At 44.8% G+C, this 13,434-nt stretch overlaps 1 protein-coding gene across 10 annotated transcripts in view; it reads left to right on the plus strand.

Annotated features, from left to right (window-relative positions):
• Positions 1-13,434, plus strand: part of DNAH11 (dynein axonemal heavy chain 11) — a 302,015-nt gene that overhangs the window by 208,248 nt on the left and 80,333 nt on the right. For all 10 annotated transcript variants that reach the window (XR_011976511.1, XM_072650882.1, XM_072650884.1 and 7 more), the window contains one exon: positions 10,953-11,186. Coding sequence is in view for 9 of the 10 variants with exons in the window: in XM_072650882.1 (XP_072506983.1) it covers positions 10,953-11,186 (234 nt within the window). In the remaining variant the exon portion in view is untranslated. The remainder of the gene's footprint in view (positions 1-10,952; positions 11,187-13,434) is intronic.

Below are 13,434 nucleotides of genomic sequence, written 5' to 3' on the forward strand. Positions count from 1 at the left end.
CTTGGAGGGGAGTAGGAAAAGATGAGTCTGGAAAGATTAAATGGGCCTGAAATGTGGAGAGTTAGGATGTAAAGTAAAGCTGTTAGGACTTGACCCTAAAGACAACAGAAAGCCACTGAGAGGTCCGAAGCACAGGATGAATATAACCAGATAAGTGTATTTGGCAGACTAGTCAGGTAGAAATATGTGGGATGGATTGGAAATAGAACAGAAGAGAGGGAAGAAGACTTCCTGCCAAAGCCAAAGGCTCCTGTGATGACCCAGGCAGATGGTGATGAGGGCTTGGGCCCTGGCAGGGGCAGTCAAAATTATAATAATGGCCAACACTTGTATCATTCTTAGAGACTTACAGAGTATTCATAACAACCCTATGAGGTAGCTACTAGAAGTATGCACATTTTACAGAAGACAAAATTCAGGACTGGAGTTTGTGCAGACTTTGAGGGGGAGATGACTGGAGGAGCCCAGACCTAGAAAATCATTGGCCTAGAGAGTTCAAGCTAGAAGGACCCTCACAGAGGATCTAGTCTATCCCATCCCTTTTACAGGAGAGGAATCTGGAGCTCAGAGAGGGTCAGTAAGTTGCCCAAGGTCACATAGGCCATAAGATTCTAGGATCCTAGATCTCTGAACTTGGAAGGAACCTCACCAATCATCTAGTCTAGCTCTCATCTTACAGGGGAGGAAAGGGGCTCAGAGAGAAACAGTAACTTCTTTAAGGTAACACAAGAAGTAAGTGGCAGAGCCTGAAGATCCCAGGGCATAAGTAGTCCAATTAGCTTTAGCAAGAGGAGCTGCTGCTCAGGTACTGAAGGGAAGGAGAACCAAATGGTGGCTCTACTGAGAAGTATTAAGGAGTAAAGAGGAGGAATTGATGCCGTTGCTGTGGAAAGAGCTCAATCGTCTCTGTGAATCCATGAACTAAAATAGCTGTTAAAATGGAAGAGTGAGGGAGATGTTTAGAGCAGCTGTGGAGAACGTTGGAAAACAGAATCTTGGGCAAGTAACTTCACTTGTGAAGATTCCTTCCCACTCTGGACCCATGATCTCATGATCCCATCATCCTATCCACAGATCAGCCAGGCATGATGAGGTTACACATGTAGCAGAATTCACAGTGAGTGAGACTGTAGAATCACAATTTTAAAGTTGGATGGGATATTAGAAATGGTCCAACTGTGAACTGAGAAAACTGAGGCCATTTGAGTTCTGTGTTGGGTTTTGTTTTGTTTTGTTTTTGTTTGTTGCGTTTTGGAATGATATACAGCTTTGTCGTTTAGTTGTTTCAGTCGTATCTGACTCTTCTTGACCTCATTTGGGGTTTTCTTGGAGATACTAGAGTGTTTTGCTCTTTCTTTCTCCAGCTCATTTTACAGATGAGGAAACTGAGGCAAACAGGGTTAAGTGATTGTCCCAGGTCACACAGCGGCTAAGTGTCTGTGACTAGATTTGAATCCAGGTCTTCCTGACTCCGCGTCCAGTTCTCTGTACACTATGACATCTCCTATCTGTAGGAACCCACAAATCAGATAAGGGGGGTTTCCCAGATTGGGAATAATGTGAAATAAGGAAGACAAGGGTTTCTAGGGTAGTGGCCAGTGGCAGACTCTGGGGGTCAAGGCTGGCCATGGAGATGAGATGTCAGAGAGTGGGGGAGATAGGGTCGAAGAATTCTGAGTGTTTGAGGAATTAGGATGGAAGGCAAACAGCAGGGTTAGTGCAGAGGTGGGGGAGGGGAAGAGGTGGAAGGTAAGGAGCTTGTGGTCACAAAGGGGAATTTCCAAGTTCCTGATCTTGGAGGAAGCATTTTTTTTTAATGGTAGAGTCTAAGGGACCAAAGGACATTGAAAGTTTATGGCTAGAAGGGGACAGAGAAAGGAAGCTGCTGAGGCTGAAAAGTCTGAAGAATTGTGCAGTCAGGATGTGAGAGGAATGATGAACTTGAACACCAGTGTCCCTGAAGATGGTAGCAGAGGAGGTGGAAAGGAAAACCGGGAGCCATGTACCATTGAAGAGTTCATAAATTTGGCGGTTGGTAGATGACACAGAACATTGGGCTTGCAGTCTGGAAGACTCCTCTTCCTGAGTTCAAATCTGACCTCAGGCATTTAGCTGCTGTGTGACCCTGGCCAAGTCACTGTTCGCCTCAGTTTCCTCACCTGTCCAGTGAACTGGAAAAAGGAACAGGCAAACCACTCAAGTATTTCTGCCAAGAAAACCCCAAATGGGGTCATAAAAAGTCAGACACGATTGAAGAAGATGATAAAAACATGGATGAGGAAAGGGTGGGATTAGAGACTACTGTAAAGGGGAAGGACTGAGCAACTGAGTGCTCCAAGCAGCAGCAGGAAGCAAGCAATGACCTGATCCTTCCCCTTGGCCCCGGGAATTGGGAAGAAGACTCCAAGGGAGTGAATGGGGAAGGATTTTAATTACATGAGGGAGCCTGCCATAGAGGAAAAAGGTTCAAAGACTCAGTTCTGCCACTTCTTCACTGTGTGGCCACAGAGCAAAACACTCCTTCTCTGAGCCTCATTTCCCTCATCTGTAAAATGTGGGCAATAACACTGTCCTCACAGAGTGGTGCTGAGCAGGGATTGAAGGAGCTGATCATCTTCAGCCTAGGCAAGGGATGACTTAGGATGGGCAGCACAAGAGAGGGGGCATGGAATTGGAAGGCTGTTATGGGGGGGGGGGGCAGGCTTAGACATGTTCTCTTTGACCAGGAGCAGTAGGGAAACTGAAAGGAAGCCACTTTCAGTTTGATGGCAGAAAAAGCCTTCCAAATCAGGAGCACTGTCCTGCAGTGGACCAGCTGCCTCATGGGAGAGCAACCCCTCCCAGCACATCTTCCAGAAGAATGGAGATGACCATTTGTTCAGGACAGGGGGTTACTTTCATGTATGGGTTAGATTAGAAAACTGATATATGTGTGTGTATGTATGTGTATATACATATATATGCATATATGTGTATATACATATATATATGCATATATGTGTATATATGTGTATCTATATACACATATATATATGTATCTATATGGGTATAATCCCTTCTAATTCTCAAATTCCATGGTTCTGTGAAGCACTTTTTAAGACTTAATGCATTACAAAAATGTCAACAATTATTATTATCTTTTGAGTTATTTACAGTTTCTAAAAAAAAAAAAGGAACAGGAAGGAGAGAGAAGGGAAGGGAAGATGGGAAGAGGGAGAGAGCGTGTGATGTCTGCTGTCTGCTTGTGACCAAAACAACCCCCTAAATTCTATTTTGTTCCTTGCAATTTGGGGGGAAGAGATGAGAAAGGAAAGAAATTGTCTTTCTAAAGATACTGATGAGAGAGAGAGAGAGGGAGGGAGGGAGGGAGGGGGAGGGAAGGAGGAGAGAAAGGGAGAGGAGAGAGAGGAAGAAGAAAGGAGAGAAAAAGGAAGAGGAGGAGAGAGGAAAAGAGATAAGGAAAAAGAAGAGAAAGAAGAAGAAGTAAAAGAGAGGAAAGAAAAGAAGAGGAAGAAAAAGGAGGAGGAAAAGGGAGAAAGAGAGAAAAGGAAGATGAAGGAGGAGGAGAGAGGAAAAGTGAAGGGAGAGAGGAGGAGGAGGAAGAGGAGAGTGACAGATAGAGAATATGAGAACAGTCCTAATTGCATTTGGGAAAACCCTTAATATACAGCACAGCTTGTTTTAGAGATCCTTGCTGTCGCCACCCCCCAGGCTCTTGCCAGCCAAGGCCCCATCTGGCAGTAGCTGTTGACATCTGCTGGATGAAGAAGGACTTGCACCAGCTGAAGCCGAGAAGGGTTTTCCTTTAGCATCCCCTGGGCCAGGCCTTTCCCTCAGTGCTAGGATGCCTCCTTTAGGAATCTAAGAGCACAGGGGCTGCTGTAAAAACAATCCTAGGTCCTCTGGAGTAGAATGGCCAGGCAGCCTCTAACCAAGTGCACAGATGGCTTCATTTCAGTGGCCGGCAATTTATGCCAGCCTGTCAAGCTCCCTCCAGATAGTGGTGGTGATGTGTTGGTGGCTTTTGAAAATGGCCCCCCCCTACCTTTCAGCAGGAGTCAAAAGTAGTGCCAGTTTAAAAGAGAAATCAAGTGACTATAACTTGGTCACTTTTTTAATCATCCCTCTGACCTTTAAGAAGACAATTTGGTACCGTTTGACCATCTCTGAATTCCCAAGCTCCTCCTCCTTTGGAGTACACTATGATATATTTATGCAAGGTGAGCCCCCTCTCCACCCCTGCCCCACAGAAGGGCTACCCTGAAGTGTTTGTGTGGATGTATCATTTCCAATCCCTGCCACACTGGGTCTCCATAGGAATGGAGGAGGAATCCAACATTTCTGCTATTTCTTCTCTTCTGAGGTATTGAAATAAATGGCAGTTGGCAAAATGTCCAGAAAGATTTAGCTCTCAAATGTCCCCAGGGGATGACCTCAGGGTAGGTTGGTACAAGTGCTCCCAGGAGATTTGGTGATGAATTTTGGCAGTCATGGTGCAGGCAGGGGTCAAAGAGGGACTTATGGGCTGGGAACCAGAGGGAGAAGAGAGCAAAGAAGACAGGCTTTGGAATCCAGGGACCTGAGTTCAAATCCCATCTTTGTTGCTTACCAAGTCACTTCATTTACTCCTCTTCAGTGTTCTCATCAATAAAATGAGGTTAGGCCAGATGGCTTCTGAGGTCTCCCACATCCCTAGATCTTCAGTCCTACCATGTGCTAAGAAACAGAGCTAGAGTTAGAGGCATGGCAAATCTGGTATTAGGGTTAGAGGTACTGGTCCAGTGTAAATTCTCATCCTTTGAAAAGAGCAGTTACCAAAGTATGAGAAAGCATTACAAGGAAATCTCAGGGAGTCATTCAGAAAGGTGAAGAACACAGAATAACCTTAAGGAAAAGGCCCAAGAAACTTTTGGCAATAATAAGTAGCATTTCTTTAACTCTTCAAGGTTTACAAAATGCTTTACCAATAGGCCCTCGTCTGATATTCACTACAACCCTGAGAGGAAGGTGCTATTATTATCCCCATTTTACAGAAGAGGGGAAAGTAAGGCAGATAGGTTAAGAGACTTGCCCCAGGACATACAGCTAGTAAGTGTCTCCGGCAGGATTCAAGCTGAGGTCACCTTACTTTTCAGTACCTTAGTTTCCTCATCTGTAAAGCGAGGAAAATACGATCCTATAAAATCTTCTAGGTGCCAGTTTCCCCCCCTCTAAAATGAGAGGATTGGGTTCCATGACCTTTGTTGTCTTTCCAATTCTAATTTTATGCCTCTTGATCTCAAGGGAGCAAGAAATATGGAAAATTACAACATAACGTCATTTTAGCACTTGAGTTGTTAAAAAAAAAGCCACTTTTGTCATCTCCCACCTGTGCAAATGTTATCCCGATGTTACAGATGGCTCAAAATCCCAGAGCTCAGTGCTCTCAGGAGCAGGATTTGCTGATTCCAGGTCCTATGCCCTTTCAGGTACACTTCCCCCACCTCCCTCAGCTGGACTTCTATTTTGATGATACTAGGTGGGAAGGAAGAGAGATAGTAGGTCCTAGCGGAGTGGCTGCTAGAATTGAGAGTCAGGAAGGCCTGGCCTCTCCCAAGGCTAGCAGCCTGACCCTGAGCAATGACTCAGTGCCCTCGGCCACTCTTGAAGTTACTGATGAGCTATGATCTGTATTAGGAAGACGAGCTCACCTTTATGTGATGCTCCATGGTCTTCATAACAGCTATGACAGGCAGGGGCTGTTATCATCTCCATTTTACACATGAGGAAACTGAGGCAGAGAGAGGTTATTTCCTTCAAAGCTCAACTGCAGTCCCATCTCATACAAGAGACCTTTCTGGATTCCTCTACCTGCTAGCATTTCTGCCTCATAAAATTCCCTTTAATTTAATTCCTTCTGTATGCATACATGAAAAAGAGTATTAGCTCACTGGAGGCAGTGATCATTTCACTTTTATCCCCATAATCTCCGGCCTCAGCCTAGCCCAGTACCTGGCACAGAGCAAACCTTTAATAAATGTCTTTTTATTGACTAAGTAAACTGCCCAGGGTCACACAGCTTGTAACTTTCTGAGGCAAGATTGAGATCCAGGATTTCCAGACTTCAAGCCCTGGAGAATAGCCACTATACTACACTGTCCCTTTGCATTCATTGATGGAGGCTGTTCCCAACTGGACAAAATCCCGTATCCTTGACATTTACCAGAATGGAAGGAAATGGAATGATGTCCTGCACAAATCATTTACTCAATCACTCTGCCCTCTTCTCTCTGGCCCCTCCACCAAAAATTGGCACATCCTCCCTGTGCTTACAAATTTAAATCCCTCCACCAAGCTGGTTTTGCCCCTCAACTTGTATAGCTATAAGGACTTTCTAGCAGCGCTAAAATACAAGAGCCCTCATTTCTATGTGTTAACTCACTCAGAACTCATTTTACAAAGCAGTTTTTACTTTCAGAGATAACTTAGGCACCTTTCCTTTTAAAAGGGTTTCCTTCCTCTAGAATGAGAGAAAGCTGTAAAGCGCCCATTTTTAAGCTTTCCAGCCACTAAAAGCAAGTTATAAATGGTAAAAGTCTTCTCAAGTATGTCAAAGCAGAGACTTCCTGAGAGAATCACCTACATGAGAAAGGTTAGAACGATATCGTCAGGAGAGGGTGTGTTTGACCTGATATCAACAGAAACGGAACAAGAACGGTTCAGATCCCCCTTTTGTCAATTGCTACCTCTGAGCCTCAGTTTTCTCATCTGCCAAATGGAGATAATTCATTTCTACGGTAATATCTTCACAGAGCTCCAGAGGCTCCAGAGGGATAATATATGTAGAAACCTTCAATGTCTTCTTCAATAATGGGGGTGCTACAAACAAACCAACCTTCACAGGCGTTCCCTTTACCTGACAGTCTTCGAATCAGTTTTAATACAGTGCTTGGGGTGTTGTGTATAGGGTATGTCTCTGTGTCGGTGTGTAAGTACACGAATGCATTGAGGGTGGAGAATGTGGCTGAACTCTGATCTCTAGAGCAGGATCTCCTGGAGGCTTTTGCTCTTAGCTCTGCATACCAGAAATGAGCTGATTAGAAAGCAAAAAGTCAACTCTTTTTCTTCTACTAAGGAAAAAGACCCTTCATTTTTTTTTTCTTGCATCTCATGCATCAGATGAAATGTTTTCTTTGTAAAATAATAATAATAACAACACTAATCATCAAATAATAACAACAGAAATCACAGTAATCATCATAGCAAAGGCAATAATAATAAGCCAACATTTCCACAGCCTGCACCTGATGTTTGCACAGTGTACAAGTTCATCTGATTCCAAAAATGAGATGGCCTCTTTCCCGGTGTGGAATGGGACCTGCTTCCCTGCAGGGAAGTTTCTAGTGCCTGCTCAAAACTGACCACTTGTCAAGGGTGTCCCAGGGGGCATTTCTGATTTAGTCTGGGTTGAACCTGAATGCAGCTGAGATCCCCCAAGCTCTGAGATTCTAGGACACTGGTGGGGAGGAGCTGGGGGATTAGTGGGAAGTCTTCTGCTTTCGCTTTCCATTTCCAAGCCATCGGATGCCAAAGGAATACAAAGCTGGACCTAGTGCCTTTCTACCAGTCCAAGGACCCATGCACAATAAACTCAGCCTTTGCATCCATATCGGAAAGCAGCTAGACTGGGAAAAAAATACAGTGTCACATTACCAGCCCTTCCAGTACCATTCTGCCACTCTCCTCCCCAAAAAGGAGATAAATGAATGGCAGAATAAATAATTTATGCTAATGAAATTACTGCAATTAGTAGTCCCACAATGCCCCTTTTAAAAGGCACAGCTGCTAATGTCAGGAAGCGCTGTCACCGCTGACCTTATCATAAGAGAAAGTGACAAATGGAGAATGCGGGGAAGACCAATCAGCTGTGAGTCTGCTCAGCCTGGTGGCCGATTACAGGCTGCTCTGGCAGCTCGGACCCCAGGCCAGCTGCTGCAGCCTCCCACCCCCTCTCCAAACCCCCCATGCAGGGCCTCTTAACAATAGTCATTTCACCCCAGTGAGGCCAGTTGTCTCTGGTCACTTCCAGAGCTCCGGAAACCACTTCTCCCATCCCCAATTTACAAATGAAACTGTTGTGAAAAAGTGTTTTCTGGGGCGCCAATCCCTCTGCTCCGGCTCCTGGCTGGGCAGGGAATGCCTTTGCCCCTTGGCTAGAGGTCTCCCGGCTTCCAGAGGAACAGGAAGAGCTTTGAATTTAGCTTGAAACAATGTTTCCAATTGAGCCGCACCTTCACTCAGTAGGAAACAATGTTTCAAATTAAACCGGCGCTGGGGGTGGGGCCCTGCTGGGGAATTGTTATCCAGTATTCTAAAAGGGTTTTTGCAGGCTTCCGAGAAGCATTCTGGCCTTGTTTAAAAGTCCACTTTCTCTAGCTCCATCGTTAGCTGAAGGAGAAAGAAGAAGGGAAGGAGAATCACTGCACAGGTGGCCTTTTCAGAATACTGAGAGGTCATTGGAGCTGGTGCTTAATAGATGTTTGCGAACTGATTGCCCAGCATCCAGGATTTGGAGCTTGGAAGACCATCAGTCATTAGCCTTTTTCACTTTGCAGATGAGGAAACTAAAGCCCACAAGATGTAAAGCGCAAAGATGGGATTTGAATCCAGTTCCTCGGACTCCAAATCCATCAGCGTCCCTTCTATATGTAGCTGTGGCTTTTATAGTCTGCCACTGGGGCACTGGTTGCTTTTTAAATTTGTAAAACACACACACTCTCCCAGTTACCAAGTGTAGCCTCGCCCACCCCCTACCCTGGCTGTCCGCGGTCCTCTGCCGGCAATATTAATGGGGCCGGGTGGAAGCGTTTAACTGCATCGCCAGCCACTCGTGAGCAGTTTTCCCAGAGATGCCGAAGCGTTATTGACAACGCTTTGGTAAATTATGTGTGACTTTCCTCCGAGTTGGTGTAGCTCATTTAATTCATATTAATTGATTTTTAGGCTTCCCTTGATTAATTGAACTGGGTTCATCTTGTACAGAATGCAATAAATAACCATTAAAAGGAGGAAGATGTGACTTCACAAATTACAAAGTTAACTGCTTCAGAAGTCACCGAGGACAAATCGGAAGGACCGAGCTGCTGGGTTGGTTCTCTGGAAAGCATGCGGGGGGAGGGGCGTTCATCGAAGCTTTCTGAGGAAAATAGAAACCCTCCAACTCTGCAGAGATGCTTCTTTCCTCCCAGACTTCACCCCCTTCATTGACCTTTCTGCCCCCGTCAGCCTGATTTGTATTTAAATAGGATCATGGAGGAAATGAGCTTTTCGCTTCCTGCACCACGCCAAGAGAAGGCAGGACCGCTGAGCAGGCTGCAGGGACTCCTCAGGGCTCTTGCAGGCCCTATGGCCCCATTCTCTATCTCCGCCAACCTAGAATACAAAGCTGGCCTTCCCCAGAACAGCAAAGTCCCTTTCATTCCCCTTTCCTCCGCTCTTCTGGGGAAAAAGGTGGGTTATAAAGGGACTTGGGGCCTTGTACGCTATTCAAACCTGGGTGTGTTTCAGGAAGGCAGAATGAAACAGCTGATTTCAGTCAACAGTATCCTGACTAGAGCGTTGGAGTTGGAGTCCGCAAGACCTTGGTTCAAATCTTGCCCCTGCCAAGTTCAAATATGATCAAGACTGTTCCATATGTGGAACCATTCCGTGTCAGCGGCTATTGAGGTTATCTTGATAATACCAGTTAATATTAATAGACAGCATTTAAGGTCTTAAAGCATCTTGCACATTTATTCTCTTCTCTCTCTCTCTCTCTCTCTCTCTCCCCCCCCCTCCCTCTTCCCCTCCCATCTGTATATTTCTGTAGCTCCTAATGTGTGGGTGCATATTCTTTCCCCTGCTTGAAAGTAAGATCCTTGAAGGCAGGGAATGTTTAATTTTTGTCTTTGCATGTACATATATGTATATATATACATACATATATGTGTATGTGTGTATATATGTATATACACATATATACTTATATGTGTGTATATACATATATATACATATATACGTGTGTGTATGTGTGTGTATATATATATATATATATATATATATATAATGTTTTTAATTGAACTTGGGAAACTCTACTGCATATGCTGGCTCTGTAGATGAAAAGATGCTCATTGATTGATTACAAATATTATTTCATTTGTTCCACACCAAGAGGTGTGGCCTGTGATCATCCCCCTATTACTGATGAGAAAACTGAGGCTCAGACCTGCCCAAGGTGTCCAAACTTCAAATCTCCTGGCTCCCAGGGAAAGGCCCTGTCCATGGTTCTCCAGTATCCCACACTGTCCATCTCCCAAGGGAATGGAGGCTCTTGGAGGACAGAGATTCCTTGTTTTTCTTTGTATACTCTTCACTTAGTGTTGCCTGGCACAGGATAAGTACTTAGTTGTTGATTGATTAATGCCTAAATTTACATTCTAATCCACCCCCAACACCCCATCACCACCCTTGAGTGAAACAAGTCCTGTCTTCTGTCACTTAATATCTTTGTGACCCTACTGTCCCTTCTTTTCTAAGTCTCAATTTTGTCATCCAGAAGGGGATGGAGAGGAGGAGGGTCGGGTGGGGATAGGGTAGTAATAATACTTCCCTCTTATTGTTGCATGACTTTAGAATGAGATAAACATAGAATGCTTTGCACACACTAAAGTACTTTATAAATGTCATCTTCTAAGTTAAATCTGATTTTTGAAGCTCAAAATTAAGCCTGCAGTCAGAAGTCCTGAGGTCTAATTCTGGTGCTGCTATTTACCGGTGTATGACCCTGGGTAAGTCACTTGACCGCTGGCTATTTCATTATCTGGGAAATAAAGGTATAGGCTGGATGTTCTCTGAAATTCTTTCCAGCTCAACCCTTCTGTGATTGGCTGAAATCCAAGATGGACTCCCCCTCCATCGCCTTTCTCTTTTTCCAGCCCAGCGTAAAGGATTGTGTTAGTGCCTTCATGACCTTCACTCACACCAGTGTGAACGAAATGAGCATCCGGTACTATCAGAATGAGAAGAGGTATAACTACACCACCCCCAAGAGTTTTCTGGAGCAAATTTCTTTGTTTAAGACCCTGCTGGAGAAGAAACAAAAAGAAGTGTCTCAGAAGAAAGAACACTTGGTGAATGGTATCCAAAAACTAAAGACAGCAGCCGCCCAGGTAAGACTTCACTGTCTTCTTTCTAGGAGAGATACATGCATTCATTCATGCATTGTATTTAGCTGCGAGAATAAGTTTTCAAATTAAGAAAGTTATTTCCTTTTAAAGTAATGTCTCAGCACTTTCTAAGGAGTCTATCGCTTAGCCTGGTGATATACATACATATATATGTAAAATATCAAGTGGATGAAAAATGCATTTGCTTAGAATTTCTCATGTGACTGGATGTTCATGGAGCTCATGTATCAGAGAATCATTGAGTTAGAAGCAAGCTCAGAGGTCATGAAATTCACACACACACATACCCTCACACCCTCATTTTATAGAAAAGGAACTTTATGTGACTTGCCTTATACAGGTAATAAATAGCCCAGCCAGGATTTCAGGTCAGGTTTACTACAGAACTCTGCCCTCAAGTTGGTTCATCCATAATCTGGGCCAAGCACTGCAGCTGGATGGATGATGAACTGACCTCAAAATTGAGTAGGGGAAATGAGTAGATAAGACTGCATTGGGAAAATTCACACGGCATTTTCACTGATCTTAAATCCTTCCCTGATATATACACCAAAAGCATGATGCAGTAGAAAGGGCTTGTACAGGCTATGATGTCAGAGGTTGTGGATTCAAATGATGATGGTGACTCAGATGATGCCCACCAGCATGCTCTTGGGCAAGTTGTGTAACATATCTAGGCCTTCTTTTCCTCAGCTGTAAAGTGAAGAGGCTAGATTAGATGGCCTTTGAGACCCTGTCTAGCTTTAATTCAATGATCCAACATCCAGCCACATGCCAAAATCCATGCAAAAACATTTTTCATCCATTTGGTGTTTCCTGTATACATTGAACATCAAACCTGACATTCCCAAGTCTCTCTCTCAGCCTCCTTCTTAGGCCTGCCCTTTCCACATGGGTTTCTCCAATCTCTTCAGCACAGTGATATAAGTCTCTTTCTCAGATATGAAATCTTTCATAGAATTCTCTCAGGCAGTCAGGAGTCATGCCTCCCTCCTTGTGGGTATCGTGAAGCACAGGGCTGGTTGTTAACAAAACTGCTCCATGCTTGGGCACTACCTCTCTGAGTCTCATTTTTCTCATCTATGAAGGAAGAAATTTGGACTAAGCTTCTCCTGATTCTAAATTTGAAATGACATCAAAGACAACATCTAGGAGAGGCTGTTTAGAAAAGGAGATGAGCCAGTTACACAATGAGAGTGAAGACTGACTAATAGACAGGCCAAGGGCCAGTTAGGTGCCAAGGAAAGCAAAAGCCACCATTGTGTTGGGTGGTTTCTCATTGGATGATTCTAGAGTCAGAGGACCTGAGTTCAAATTCTGCCTCTGATCTCATCCACTGTGTGATCTTAGATAAGCCTCTTAGCTTTCATCTCCCTCAGGTTCCTCATCTATAAAATGAGAGAGTTGAATTAGACAGCCTCTGAGGTGCTGTCTAGATCTGTTATCCTAAGACTTCCTTCCATCAAATGAGAAGTCAGAGATGGCTTGTCCGTTGTACTGGTGGAAGAAATAGGTCTATTGATTGGGTCACAGTTCCGTTGAGGAACAGCAATTCTCTATTCTCTCCCCTGGCCATGCAAGCTGATTGTCTGAAGATTAGACCATGCTTAGCATGTGTCAACCCAGTTTTAAACTAGGAATTTCTATGTGGGGCAGAGTGGAGGGCCAGTGATGGGGAAAGAGCCCTAGCAGCCAGAGACCAAGAGTTATTTCTTTCCCAGAAGGGGGGTAGTGGGTAGGGACCCTCCTCCTGTGGTCCTAGGTCTGGTGGTGGATGCCTACCCAGACTGCCCTTCTGCAGGACACTGGGAATCTGGGCCTCTGGATCCAGATGGAGTACAAAGGGGAGCAAACAGAGTGACTCCCCACCTCAGAGGCAGCTGACCCTATTGTTGGTGAGAGAGGGCAACTTTGGGGGGAGACTCTACCAGGTCTTGTGCTACAGGCCACAGTGGGACCAGAAGGAACTTGGGATAGGAGACCCAGCAGGTGGGAACCAGTGGCCAACCAAGGCAGGGTTATCTGTTGTCCAGGACAAATGCTTTAAGCTGAAGAAATTTGTGGCAGCCTAGCTAGGGTGACCAGGATATGTGATAGATGGGTGGTACAACTCCTCCCTGGGCCAGTGGGGAGGTAGTGCCCTCTAGTGGGAGGTAGGTTGGATCTGGAGTTAAGAACTCGGAGTCCACTTACCACTTATGTCTCTTACTCCCCTGGGTGTACAATGGGA

The sequence above is a fragment of the Notamacropus eugenii genome, chromosome 3 (genome assembly GCF_028372415.1).
Source record: "Notamacropus eugenii isolate mMacEug1 chromosome 3, mMacEug1.pri_v2, whole genome shotgun sequence".
In the NCBI taxonomy this organism is placed as follows: Eukaryota; Metazoa; Chordata; class Mammalia; order Diprotodontia; family Macropodidae; genus Notamacropus; species Notamacropus eugenii.